At 45.0% G+C, this 15047-nt stretch overlaps 1 protein-coding gene across 2 annotated transcripts in view; it reads left to right on the top strand.

Moving 5' to 3' along the window:
* GBA2 (glucosylceramidase beta 2) overlaps window positions 1-15047 on the top strand; it is a 2751058-nt gene that overhangs the window by 2145304 nt on the left and 590707 nt on the right. For both annotated transcript variants that reach the window (XM_044078535.1, XM_044078526.1), the window contains exon 12: window positions 12003-12154. In XM_044078535.1, coding sequence (XP_043934470.1) covers window positions 12003-12154 — 152 coding nt within the window. The remainder of the gene's footprint in view (window positions 1-12002; window positions 12155-15047) is intronic.

Below are 15047 nucleotides of genomic sequence, written 5' to 3'. Positions count from 1 at the left end.
ATCATCCTCAAGAAATCCTCCCTTCAACCAACTCAGACCTTAGATTTCATAGGGGCCAGGCTAGATACAAACCTGTTGAGGGCCTTCCTAACTCCGGACAGGCTTCGAACTCTGACATTTCATGTGATGGCCCTCTTACAATCCCCGGCTCCCCCAGCGGAATTGGTCCTGATGGCGCTAGGTTCCATGGCGGCTGCCATCAATCTGTCACCACTAGCTCGTCTAAACATGAGGGTCCTGCAGTGGACCTTGCAGGTCCAATGGTCCATCCTGCAACATCCATTAAGTACAGCTATCCCTCTCAGCAAGGTTTGCAGGAGATCCCTATTCTGGTGGATCCAATCCTCAGATCTCCGGGAAGGGCGCCCTTTCTCTGTGACCCCACCCCAAGCCACGGTGACCACGGGCGCTTCTCACCTCAGGTGGGGGGGGGGGCCGTCCAAGGCACGTGGACACACTTGGAGACCTTGTTGCACATCAATGTCCTAGAGATGAGGGCGGTATGTTTAGCGTTGCAAGCACTCCAGGCCCTTCTTCCCTTAGGGACAATTGCGATTCAATCAGACAACATGTCAGTAGTCTGGTATATCAAAAAACAGGGGGGAACCAGATCCTATCCACTGTGCCGAGAGGCCATGAGAGTTTGGGAATGGGCGATCGCCACCAACCGCTTTCTCATAGCAACGCACATTCCGGGTCGGTCCAATATACTGGCAGGCTGAGTCGAACCATCCTCTCACCTTACGAGTGGTCTCTGAACCCGAGAGTAGCGAAGCAGATCTTCCTCAAGTGGGGTCGACCTTGCTGCGATCTATTCGCGTCGCCTTCTAACTGAAAATGCAGCGAGTACTTTGCTCTACTTCCCCCGCCAGGGGAGTCCCCCAGAGACGCTCTAGTCAATGTTTGGCCATCTGGTCTACTTTATGTTTATCCACCTCTCCCCCTCATGGTAAAATTCTTGCAGAAAGCTCGTTGGTTGGGGAGCAGAGTGATCCTCATAGCCCCATTATGGCCTCATCAAACGTGGTTCCCTTGCCTATGGTCTCATCTGGTCAATCCTCCATGGATCCCACTCCGGATCTGATTTCTCATCCCCTGGAGTTGACAACTCCAAACCTGGACAATCTCAAGCTCACAGCTTGGTTGATCCAGTTCCAATCATAGCTAGGACTCCCGGTATCTCCTCCTCTATTAAAGCTATTTTAGTAGCCGCTCCTAAACCTTCGACTAGAAAGGTCTATAAGAGCAAATGGAAATGTTTTTCGATATAGGTGGAACATAGACATATGGATCCCTTTACAGCCCCGATACCAGCTGTATTAGAGTTTTTGTCACACTTATTTGATCAGGGTGCCAGCTTCTCCACCGTCAAAGTCCAATTAGCAGCAATTTCACATTTTCATGTGGGAAGTGATCTCAGTTCATTAGCTTCCTCTAAGATCTGCAAAACTTTCGTAAAAGGTACTTTCCTGTTAAGGCCTCCTGTTAAGGATGCAGTTCCCCCGTGGGACTTAACCCTTGTTCTTCAGGCTCTTACTGGCCCCCCCTTTGAACCTGCAGCTTTGGTGGATCTTAAATACTTATTTTGGAAAACAGCCTTTCTCATTGCCATCACTTCGGCTAGAAGGGTTTCAGAACTTCAAGCCCTTTGCGCCAAACCTCCATATCTGGTCTTCCATAAAGATAGAGTTTCCCTCAGGACCAATCCCTCCTTCTTACCTAAAGTCGCCTCTGAGTCCAACATTAATCAATCTATCAATTTACCAGTTTTTTTCCCAAATTACCAAAACAAAGGTGAATACAAATTACATTTTTTGGACATGCACAGACAATTGAGATTCTATTTACATGGGGCTGCTGATCATAGGAAATCTGAGCAACTCCTTGTATCCTTTGCTAAACCCTTTTTGGGTAAACCTGTGTCAAAAGCTACATTGTCCAGATGGATTTCACAATGTATACTTCTTGCATATAAGAGTTCTGGCCGACCAGACCCTGTCAGAGTTCACGCCCATTCTACTCGATCGATTTCCACTTCTGCTGCTTTTTGGTCCAGGGTGTCCTTGGATGACATCTGTTCAGCAGCCACTTGGGCTTCATCCCATACCTTTATTTCCCATTACAAGCTGGATATAATTTCCAGAGGGAGGGCGTCCTTTGGCTCTGCAGTGTTCCGGAATATTCTTCCATGAGGACCTCCCAAGGTTTTTGGTAGCTGGGGACTCTGTCCCACAGGTTGATGAACAAATGAAGTTAACTACTTCAGATAAAGAAGTTATGTACTCACCATAACATTCCATTTTAGTAGGTAACTTCATTTGTCAGCAGCCACCCCCCCCTCCGTCCCCCTAACCTGTAGTCCGTCCTTTTTAGGAACTTTGTGCTCCCTGTATCAGATGACATTAGGTTAGGATGTTTAGTTGATCCTTTGGTTGTAGTATTCTATAATACCAAGCAAACTCGATCTGAGGACAGAGAAGGATGGCAGGGGGTTATGGGTAAAGGGGAGGAGCTTGGAGCTCGGATCTTAGCTGAATAAAGCTGCTGGCTCGGATCCGATACCCACAGGTTGCTGACAAATGAAGTTACCTACTCAGATGGAACATTATGGTGAGTACATAACTTCTTTTTCAATAAGTCTCAAGGTCCTATTCAGGAATCACAGAGAGATTTTTTCCGCAGAGGCAGAGTGGGAAACAACTATAATGGTAGACGCCACCCATTCGGCAGAAGGAGTCCGCAGAGTTGAGGATCTCTGGATTCCTTCTTGGATAGATCCTTTCAGTGCTCTTGCGAGGTTGACCGACTTCCCCTCTCTGGAGACCATCAAGGAGTGCTTATCCTTGCAGCCAGACGCCTGGTTAGCCTTCACAAATGATTATTTGGTGCAAAGGATCCTATCCAGAGGATAATTCTATTCCATTTTTCCAATTACCAAAACCAAGAAAAATCTTCCTGATGTTCCACTCAGAGGGAGGAAGCAGCATTACAGATTACAAAGCTGCTAGAAAAAGAGTCATCCAGGAGGGTCCCACCAGACCAAAGCAGATCCAGAATCTACTCAAGGTTATTTTTAGTGCCGAAGAAGACTAGGGACCCGAGGCCAATCTTGGACCTAACATTCCTAAACAAATCAGTAGACAATTTGAATTTCCGTCCATTCTGCCACTATTATGAAAGCAAATACTGTGGGAAGAAATAGCCAGGGAATTGTTATGGCTAGGCTCATATTGGCACTAGGGCCGATAGCCTAGTACCAACCTATGACTGGATGTGCTCATTCTACCTTCAGGACACGTGCTACCATATCAAAGTGAACAGCTGCTCCAGAAGGTTTTTCTGCTTCCGGCTGGGGGCCAGTCATTATCAATTCAGAGTACTCCCCTTTGGTCTCACCACAGCCCCGAAGATGTTCACCAAATGCATGGCAGTAGTAGCAACTCACTTGAGACTGCATAGATTCAACATGTTTCCTTACCTAGATGACTGGCTTCTGACCGCATCAACCAGGCATCTGCTACACTTAGCCCCTACCATGGGCATCATGATGAACATGCAGAAATCACAGCTACATCCCATACAGTTGACAGACTTCATAGAAGCATGCCTAGACACAACCAATTGTCTCACCTACCTGCCTCCAGACAGGATATCCACTTTAAAATTGCACATCAGACAAATTCTAGACATTCCAATACCCCTGGCAAGTCTAGTAGTCATAGCATTAGGTTTGATGGCTACCACAATAACCTTGATTCCAACAGCACGCTTACATATGAGAATCCTTCAATGGATGCTGGCGGTTCAATGATCTTTACACTTCTACCCCTCAGTCTTCCAATCAAATTGTTCTGAGTGTGCAAGGACTTCTGTGGTGGCTCCACACGGAAGAAGTCAAACAAGGATGACCTTTTGTTCTTCTTCCCCCCAACTCCACATTGACTACTGATGCCTCCCAGCTGGGGTGGTGGGCATTACTTAAGGTTGGCCGGTCCAAGGCACGTGGTCGATACAAGAGGTCAGTTTGCATATCAGTGTTCTAGAGATGAGAGTGGTGCTTCTAGCGTTGCAAGCAGTTCAGAGCTTTCTTCCTCTAGTGACTATTGTGATCCAAATGGACAACATGTCTGTTGTATGGTACATCAACAAACAGGGAAGAACCAGATCTTGCACCCTGTGTCAAGAAGCAGTGAGGGTTTGGCAATGGGCGATTTCTGCCAACCACTTCCTAGTTGCAATGCACATTCCTTGGAAGCCCAACATTCTGGCAGGCTCGGCAGAGTTATCCTGATGCCTCACAAGTGGTCTCTAAACCAATCAGTGGCAGACATGATCTTCCACAAATGAGGTCAACCCTGCTCCGACCTCTTTGTATTACCCTTCTGCAACAAATGCAGTAGGTTCTTTACCCTGATCCCTCCTCCAGGACAGTCACCGACAGATGCTCTAGTCCATGTTTGGCCATCCACTCTTCTTTATGCTTACCCTTCTCTACCCCTTATACCTGAGTTTCTTCAGAAAGCACAGAGGTTAAATCCTTTTGTCCCATCCTTCAGGGCAGCTTTACCCAGATCTTTCAGGACTAAAACTAACCACATGGTTTCTCCAATTCCGATGATCACTAGAAACACCAGGCTTTTCTTCACCAGTTCAGAGGATCTTAACATCATCACATAAAGCTTCCACCAGAAAATTTTATAAAAGCAAATGGCAGAGGTTTTCGATATGAGCTCATCAAAAACATTTAATCCCTTTTACAGCTCCTGTCCTGGTAGTTCTAAATTTTTCTTGCTTCTATTTTCCAATATGGAGCACATTTTTCTGCTATTAAGGTGCAGCTGACAGCCATCTTGAGTTATCGTATTGGGGCAGTTCATCTCTCTGGCATAATCTAAACTGTGTGTAAGACCTTCTTCAGGGGTACCTTTTTACTTAGACCTCCTATAAAGAACCCCACTCCTCCTTGGGACTTGACCATGATGTTACAAGTTCTTGTGCAACCTTCTTTTGAACCTTCAGCCAAGGAGACTTAAATTAGCTTTCATGGAAGACTGCCTTTTTGGTAGCCATCACTTTGGCTAGAAGGGTATCTGAATTGCACGTGCTGTCATCTAAACACCTGTGTTTGATTTTTCATAAAGATAGTTACCTTGCATACCGATCCTTCCTTTTTGCCCAAAGTTGCCTTCAAAAACAGTATCAATCAGGTCCTAGTTTTCTTCCCAATTTTCAAAACAAAGGTGAATATACTCTTCATCTTCTAGATCTAAATAGACAACTGCATTTTTTACCTAGATAGAAAAAAAAACTTTCCAAAAAACAGACTAGCTATTTGTTTCCTTCTCAAATGTTAGAATGGGAAAGCCAGTGTCCAAAATAATTTTGGCTAAATGGATTACAGGTTCCGTATCCCATGTGTAGTCTTCCAGTGGTATTCCAGTAATTCAGCATGACAAGGCTCATTCTACTAGATCTATGTCTACATCTCAAGTCTTTTGGTCCAGAGTTTCGATTGAGGACATTTGTGCGGCTGCTACTTGGTTGAACTCGCATACTTTTGTTGTACATTATAAACTGGATATTGTCTGTAGAAATAGAGCTGCTTTTGGTTCCACAGTGCTCCGAAATGTCCTTCCGTGAGGACCACCTGAGGTTATTGTAGCTGGGAACTCTGTCCCACAGGTTGAGGAATGAATGAAAATACAGCATCAGGCAAAGAAGTTGTGTACTCACCATAACATCCCATCTTTGTTGTCCATTTTCATTCTTCCTCAACCTTCCCTCCCTCCTTCCCAGTCCATAACTAAGAAGACTTGAAGATAGGTATGAATTCAATTCCTGTTTGAGTCCCTGAACCTTTCCTACCCGTTTCAGATCTGTATATAGAGATAGATGTACTGTCGTATGTTAGCAGCAAGCTCGATCTGAGGTAATCTGGGATAATGAGGCATTGTGGGTAGGGAAGGAGCTTGAGAATTGGATCCTAGGGCTATAGAAAGTGGCCGAGTTGGATCTGAGGTTTGGATCCAAACCCACAAGTTGAGGAAGAATGAAAATGGACAACATAGATGGAATGTTATGGTAAATACATAACTTCTTTCTTTCTCCACAAACCTACCCTCCTTATGTCCAGGTTTCTTCTTTTCATAGCCATGAGGTAGTCCAGCTTGTGCCTCGACCCACTAATCCTTTTTCCAAGGCTTATTCGTGGTCAGTGAGGTCCTCCTCGAGCTCCAAGGGATCAACTTGGATCAGCTAATGTGAACCTTCCTGAAGGCCCAGAGGGACCTGAAGATCATCCCTTCACCATTAGACCTGAGGGTGGAGGAACCAGTTTCCAAAGTCTTGACGTTTGTTACTCCTCCTCCTGGTTCTTCTCTTGGTTCTGGTGACTGTGGCTCTGACACTATCTCATGTCACTACTTTGTTGGTGCCAACAGCTTGGCTGCCCTCTGCACTGACTTCTGCCATGATGCAGTTGACTCTAGATTCCTCATAGCCATGTGCTTCCTGGAGCCACTCTCTCAGGGCTAAGGGGTCTGGAGTTAGGGTTGACTGTAAGGTTTTTGGAGCTATCCCGGCTGTTGGGTATTTCAGCCTGGACAGCTTGGCTCTGGTGTTGACATTGGACCTGTCCACATCGGCAATCGAAATGGGTGGGAGGATGGCATAATGGTTAAGGTGTTTACCTTACAGACACAAGGTGCAGGGTTTGATTCTCACATGGGGTGTACTAATCTATGAACCTATGAACCTATGAAACTTGGCTTCTCTCAGATAGCATAGGTTCCTTTTTTCGTCATCCAGCCTTGGCATTATTGTTTGACATCATAGTGAGGATTTTGTCTCATTCTAACCCAGGTGCCTCTCTTCTGATGTTGGATCCCTTTTCCTACACTGTTGCTAAAAACTGGAATTCCTTCCCCCATTCTCTGACCACTGCCTCTACCACCCCACAATTCAAAAACTCCCTCGTATCACGTCTACTAAATACCTGGTTATGTCCTTGTATCACTTAACCTTTACTCTCCCATCTCCCCCCCTTCTTTTTCCAACTTTCAAGCTACTCACTTTAACCCTCTACGGTATTAAACCCAGCCAATAACTCTGGCTATAAGTTGCTACTTCTCATAGTGGGTGATTGCTCCTCTTTTTGTCGCAGTCATTATACAACTGCACATTAAATGGAATTCCTGACTATTTCTCCTGGAAAATGTCTTTCCAAATTATTTTATATATTTTCAGTGTTCGTCTGGCAAAATGTCTAACCTTTGTATAACACTGTATAAATTTGCTTCTCTTTTTTTTTTTTTTTTGCAACAATGTTTCGGGGCTTTTCTCCCCTGGTCTCTGCTGTAAATGGACTTGGTCCAGTTGGAATTTCCCAGTTAACAAATGTAAAATAAATAAAATAAAAAATAAATAAATAATGGTCCTCTTATCTCTCCAGGGTCTCAGTCTCACAAGAGCTGCCTTCGGGACACACTGCAGCAACAGACTTTGAGCATCCCCAGGCCTCAGCGGCTGCTTTCTTGTTACCCCCTCCCCAGAGGGAGCCAGTGCAATTGGAAGCTTTTAGATTCTACTGAAGAATTTCTCACTGAGGACTCTGACCTTGATGATTGGGGAAGGGTCCCTGAAATTCTCCTGTAAGGACGCCTCCTTCTGTGAGCTCCTAAAATTGATGTGGGGGTTGGACCACCAAAAGCCCCTTTCTCACAGGAGTTGTTTTTTTCTAGAAGCCTTTGGCATGGGCGCATCCAAGTCTTGGGTGGTACACCCTGTAAATGCAGTCATCAACCTTGTGTCTCAGGGAGTGTGTAAAGAACCCAGTGTGGTATAGCAGAGGTCCCTCAGTGGATGCCATTGTTGTCACTGCAGCCACCAGGAAATTGATGATGGAAGAGAGTAATTTAGCCCATCCAACAGACAGAGTTGTGGACGCTGGACCAGTTTAAGAAGTCTGTCCAAGATTCTTTTTAGTACCAAAGAAAAGTAAAGACATCAGACCGATTTTGGACCTAAGCAATTTTAAACCTCTTTGTCAAATAGACCAAGTAACAGGTGGTGACAATGCAGTTTGTATGACCTGTACTGAGGAAGGATGAAAGTATGTGCTTGGTGTACCTCAAAGATGCATCCTATCACAGAGGCATTTCAGGAGGTTCCTGCACGTAAGTCTGAGGGCCTGTTACTACCAATTTCGAGCAGTGTTGTTTGGTCTCACGTTTGCCCTTAGGGTGTTAACCAGGTGCATGACAGTGGTAGCAGAGTGGCTCAGGCTGCAGGGATTCTGAGTCTTCCCATAGCTGGAAGTCTGCCTGATTACAGTGACTTCAAACTCCATTTGTGCATGTCCTGGGGTTTAACAGTCAGTTTCAAGAAGTCTAACATAAAACTTGAGTAAGCTGTGGAATCTATAGGTTGCCATCTGGGTACCATCAATCAGATTGACAGGCTACCCCATTCAAGACGGTCTTCTCTACAATTTCATGCCAGCCAAGTCTCATTACTTTAGAGGCCACCTGCTTACTTAATATTGCATCATCTTGGCTTAATGGCCACTGTGATCTGTCTTGTCCCCTCTGGCCAGATTCTTCATGAGAGTTCTACGGTGGATGTTATCAGTTCAGGGGTCACTGCATACCCATCCAGTGTCCTTTCTGATTCATCTCACCAATATCTGTAGCCACAACATCTGTTGGTGACTAACTTTGGATCACGTTTTGGTAGGTCATCCTTTTGTTTCTTTCCCAACCAGAGGCCATGGTGACCACAGACAGTTCTCTCCTGGGTTGGGTTGGGGAGGCATTTCCAAGGAAACACAGCCCATACTACCTGGTCCCCGCCTGAGGTCCATCTTCTCATCAATGTTTTGGAAATGAGAGCAGTTGTCTTAGCACTGCAGACCTTTCAAGATTGCTTTGCCAAAGGTGTGATAGCTCTTCAGAGCGCCACCACTGTTCGGTGGTTTGGTACATTAACAAAAACCCAATCTTACCCCTTGTGACACGAAGCCATGTGGGTGTGGCAATGGGTGATATCCTCTCAGCACTTTCTGATAATGCACATACTGAAGAGATCCAGCATTTTAGTGGACAGTCTGAGCAGCAGTATTTTGATGCATCAAGAGTTGGCTCTCAGTCCATCAATGGTGGTGCAGATTTTTAGCCACTGGGCTAGCTATGCTGTGATCTGTTTGCTAACCACCTTCCACACCAAATACGGCAGGTTCTTTGCTGTGATCCCTCATGAGGGACAGTCACCAAGGGATGCTCTTCTACGTAGTTGGCCTCTGGGTCTTCTGTACACCTACCCAATGTCCCTAATGATCAGGTTTCTGCAGAAAGCAGCCCATTGCAGAACAACCGAGAGAATAGTCCATTTCTAGCCGAAACAAGACTGGTTCCCCTTTCTCTGGCCTCATCTATTACACTGTCCTTGGGTTCATGGCTAGAGATCCCAAGTGCTCCTGAAGGGTGGTGTATATTCTATCCTTGTCTCAGAAACCCTCTAGCAGAAAAACCTTTGCTAATAAATGGAAAACACTTTCTGTTTGGGCCTTTTCTAAGGGCCTGGATCTGTTTTTCCCCACTTTCAGAAACAATTGTGGATTTTCTTGTGGGGCTCTCTTGCTCAGGTATTGCACTATTGGTGGCCACAGTCTGCTTTTCCTGTAAGTCAAGGGCACATGCCCATTGCATCTCATGGGCTGTCTAGGGCCTTTTTGAAGATGACCTTCATACTCAGGCCTTATGTAAGGGATTCTCTTCCTCCTTGGGATTTACCCTTCATTCTTCAAGCTTTGATAAAGGTTCCTTTCGAGCTAGCGGATACAACAGCTTAGAAATTTCTCTCTTGGAAATTTCTCTTTTTGATCACTGTTACTTCTGCTAGAAGAGTTTGAGTTCCAGGCATTGTCATGTAACTCTCCGTACCTTACCTTTCAGAAAGACAAGGGGTTTCTTGTGGACAAATCCATCATTCTTGTCTAAGGGGATCTCTGAGTCTAATCTGACCCAAACTATTCATTTATCAGTTTCCTTTCCAAATTTCAGTAAAAAAGGAAGAGTATATGCATCATAGTTTGGATGTTCATAGTCGGTTGAGATGGTATTTGGATAGGCTCAAAAAATTTAGATCAGATCAGCTTTTTGCATCATTTTCTATGACCCAATTGTATTCTCCAGTTTCTATAGTCACCTTGCCCAGATGGCTATCTAATTGTATTTCTTTTGTTCATTCATTGAGACACATGCCACTGTCCAGGAAGCCAAAAGGCCATTCCACCAGGGCAGTTTTCATCTACACCATTTTTTTGTCACACTACCCTAGATAATATATGTGCAGCAGCCACTTGATCTTCTGTTCATATGTTCATAGCCCATTATAAGTTGGCTATTCAGTCAAGATCCAGAGCATCATTTGGCTCCTCCATTTTTCTGAATGTTCTTTTGTAGTACCACCCTATTGTCTGGCTGGTATTCTGTCCCACAAATTGAGGTAGTCGGAAAAGACAACATTGGACACCAAAGTTCTGCACTTATAATGCTAGGTCAGGGTTGTCTTCTTACGTCTGTCTCAACCATCCTTTCGTCCCCCTTCCAAAGTGTCATTGATATAATTTGTTGCTTTTGGTAGACCTTTGTAGACCATCCCAAGGTCTGAATTCAGGACACTGTGGTCTAATTTCCAATTATTGTGGGGTGGACTTTCAAGGTGTAGGTCAGGTAGATTAAGCCAAACTTGATTTGAGGAGATTTAGGCACACAGTGTATTATGGGAGCGGAGGCAGTGGTTTGGAGCTGAAGATTCTGAACTGCTGTGTTCAGATTTGTTAACCCCACTGGGTGAGAAGGACAGAAGAAGGCACAGATCTGGCATTATGGTAAGTACATAACTTTTGTGTACGTGTCAACCTCAAAGGCTTTTCAGTTGTCTTGCCTTTCTTAATCTTGCAGTCTTGGGCTTTTTCCCTCAAGTATGTCTCTATTCTTTCCCTTTTAACAAGAAGGGGGTATTACCTCCACCATTCAAAGTGTGTGTGTGTGGGATCCCTCTCCCACAAATTCCCAAACATCATAGCCCCACATACCTCAAAGCAGTCACTAGGGGGGCACTATACCACTGTAGTAATAAAACTTTGCCATTACTGTACAAGCTGATATTCAGTATTCATAGATAGGTTCATAGATTAGATTAGTACTAAGCTAACTGCCCTTGCGAGCCATTTTAAGCCTAGCCAATTATCCCTTATGAGACTCAAACCCTGCACCTTGTGTTTGCAAGGCAAACACCTTAACCATTAGGCCACCCTCCCGACCATTAGGCCACCCTCCCAACCATTGAGAGATACATGTTTGAGACTGTATTGTATGCATTTGTAATAAGTCTAATGTTTTATATTTTACAAAGCTGTGAAAGTTATGCAAGGAACCCAAGCATTAAAATGACTGGTAATTTTCTTGTACTTCTGTTCTTTCTTGTTGGGCCATTATGTGTTGCCTATAGCTGTAGAGATGAATTAAAACAGTAGAACCACAGAATATAATTTTAGGTTACATGTGCCTGAGTATTTTTTAACTGAATAATAAAAGTAGAATTCATTTTACCATTGGAGAAATTGGAAACAAAGAGCTCTGTCAGAGCCCTAATTGTGTGTAGGTTACCTTTGCTTCACTGGGATTTGATGCATTACTCTTGCTAACAGAGTAAAGTTAAGTTTCTAACCAAACTACTAGTGAGTTTATTTTACTTCATTCTAATGCAAGTACTGTCTATGTGATGTAAACAGCATGCATGAGTTTAGTGGGATACCTTTCCTTCATATTTCTGAAGAACAAAACAAATGTCTGTGTATGCTTTATATAAACGCAGTTAAAGTATCATGATCTGTCTTCAGGGAAGTCTTGATAATATTGTACTGTCAGTAGAGTGGTTTCCCTTTATTTTTAAGTTTAATAACATTTTCTGCAGGTGTGTTATATGTTTTCCTGTTACAGATGATGAGCCATGGGAGCGGCCAAATGCGTATCTTATTCATGACACAGCCGACTGGAAGGACTTGAATCCAAAATTTGTTTTGCTGGTATACAGGGATTACTATTCCACCAAAAATGATGTCTACCTCAGGGACATGTGGCCAGTCTGTAAGGTAAAAACATATTTTTATTTGGTGTGTTAATATTCACACTTGTAACTTTGATTGGTGAAATCAAACTGAGTTGTAACTGTTCATTTTTCTGTATACTTTGAAAAATGAAGTTTGTAAATCTGTTTTATAAATAAAACATATGTTAGCTGGACAGTTGGAGGTTATGGGGGAGGGTTGGTGTGATCATGTAAGAAATATTAAAGAGCATCTTCACTTTTATTTGGACACTTGCCCCTCACTATTCATTTTGTCCCTTTTACTCTACAACTGTAGTTGTCAGTATATGCTGGACTGACATCATCTAATGCTAGTGCAACTTGAAAGCAAGTGCAACCCTCCTGTATGTGAGGGGTTTCTTTTGATGGGATATTATAATTCAGTCAGTATTGAATATGTATGTAGTTGTTCAGGAGGCCTAGACTTGAAAGTGAGTATATTTTGTTATTGCTATACTGATCTTTTTCACATTTGATGCTTATCCAAAGTTTGATTGAAAAAAAAAAAAAGTTTAATTTGACAACTAAAATGATAATTATGTTGACTGTGGAATTGCTGGCCTCTGATTCTAGCCTTTTTTAAGGAAGTAAGTATATAATAGTCAGACACCAGTTCTTTGGCATCTGCAGTGGGTAGATCTGAACCTATCCATGTCATTATTGATCACGGATGGTTCTTGGATCTGACCTTGGATCTGAGCTGGCAAAATGAGCGACAGCTCCTGAGCTTGAGCTCCTCCCCTGTCATGACTTCCTGATCTGATGCTATCTGTGTGATTATTAGTCACAGATGTGTCTTGCATCCAACCTCTGCTCTGAGCCGGCAACTGAAAATTTACCCCGGGGACCACTTCAGTGGCTCTGCTGGACAGAGGCACAGGGAACTATTTTAGGGAGCGGCGAAAGCCAACACATTCCAGCTAGGCTTATAAATGCCTTTGGGCAGATAGCCTAGTACATACCTACCTATGAACCAAAGTGACCGACAACTCCTGAGCTTGAACTCCTCCCCTCCCATGACTTCCTGATCTGATGCTATCCATATGATTTTTGATCACGGATGTGTCTTGCATCCGACATTGGATCTGAGCTGGCAAAGTGAGCGACAGCTTCTGAACTCGAGCTCCTTCCATCCCATGACTTCCTGTTACTGATAATCTCCGGATCTCATTTGCCATGATTAGTGAACAGACAAGGTTCCCTGCTGCTTGACCTCGCTAGTTCAGATAAGTGATTTTTTGGGGTTTCCTTCAGTTTCTCTCTATCCCTTTTTCCCCTTTGTATAGTAGGGGTTTTAGTGTTAAGTAATTTTTAGGGTTAGTAGTAGGTCCCCCCCCCCTGTTAGTTTTTGCTGGCCATTAGGGTTTTTTACCACCCTTTTCCTTTCCTTTTCTGCTATGTGTGTGTCTGTGTCTGTGTGTCTGTGTTGTCCAGGGTTTTCTTTTTGTGTTATGGCTGATGATCCCTCTGGCTTTAGATGTTGCTCCTCATGCAGTCAGAAGCTAGCTACACATGAGGAGTGCATCTACTGTCTAGGAGAGCCCCATTTGGAGCTTGAGCATAATATTTATGCATGGTTCAATCTCAGTGCTCTCCTACACCGTAGGAATAAGTTTATACTTAAAGGGCTGGTCAAAGGGGGTCTTTTGGTCTCGGGCTCCTCCTCCAAAGCCCTGTTGGATCCCAAGAGGAAGCCCCCATCTAAATGGCCTAGGCTCTCAGATCCATGTGTCCTGGATCCGAGTCCAGTCTCAGGGGTGTCGGCTCCAGGGTCATCAGCTCCAAGAGCCTCAGCTCCCCTAGCCGGATCCGACTCCTCGGGAGACTCAGAGGTCCTCAGATCCGATCGGATCAAAATCCCCCTTGGCTCTGTCAACCTTGTTGGATCCGTCCACAGGGAACCTTGTACACTCAGGTCCAACCAGGTCTTTGGATCCAACTGCTCCCTTGCAGCCGGTTATAATTATTGATCCCCCGGCCACTTCCAGAGTCTCAGATCCAAGGAAGTCTAGCAGGTCCTCATCTAGGGACCACAGACACTCAACTCATTCAGGCCATTCTTCAGTTTCCTCCTGGCCTATCAGGAGTTTTCTCCCATCTGATATTGGTCAGATGATGAGGAGCTTTGTCGAAGCCCAGATGGAACTAGGCTTGCTTCTGTCCCCTAGCTAGTTGCTGAGGGGCTCATCAACCACCTCTGATCTCCTCTCCTCTCCTCCCATCTGACTCCTGGGAGTTCAGTGCCCTGAGGTCAGAGCTTGCCTAAGGAGAGGGTGTTGGGTAGTGCCACCACTCCCATGCCGCCTGGGTCCCTGGCTGGCTCACCCCTTTGCCCTCTGGGTTGGCTTTGCCTTGGGCCTGAGAAATCCCTGGAGGCCACTACGGGGGTTCCGGTCTGGAGTTTTCGGACCGTTCCCTTCCCTTGAGGGCATCTGTCCTGGATAGCTTGGGACTGATATCATCCAGGGTCTCCCCTCCTGTTCCATTCAGTCACGGCCAGTGGGGAGGATGGTGGTGCTTCGTCCAGTCCATCTGCCTTCCAGGCGATAGAGAGGACCATCTCCAGTTGGTTGGAAGCCTCTTCCTCAGCTCTGGACCCAACCCTGCCTAGTTCTGTTTTGGGTGGTGAGCCTGCATCATCGGTCCGGGGTCAGACCCCCGGGATCACCTTCAGAAGAGCATTACGCCCATAGGGGTATCCTCCTCATCCAAGTCCTCCCCAAAGCCCATGGTGGAGGAGCCTCCTTGGAAGAGAAGAGGACATGCAAGAGAAGGCACCTAGACTCCCCTCAAGAGTCACTCGCAGAAGACATGGATTCCAAGGAAGGGGATGGGTTCCCCAGACTACCATCCAAGGAGGTGTTCTTTGGTGACTTGAGATCCTGAAAGAGTGGGAT

This window comes from Protopterus annectens, chromosome 1.part1 (assembly GCF_019279795.1).
Source record: "Protopterus annectens isolate FY-2018-M chromosome 1.part1, PAN1.0, whole genome shotgun sequence".
In the NCBI taxonomy this organism is placed as follows: Eukaryota; Metazoa; Chordata; order Ceratodontiformes; family Protopteridae; genus Protopterus; species Protopterus annectens.
The sequence above is the reverse complement of the archived record's forward strand: the minus strand, read 5'-3'. Positions and strand labels throughout refer to the sequence as shown.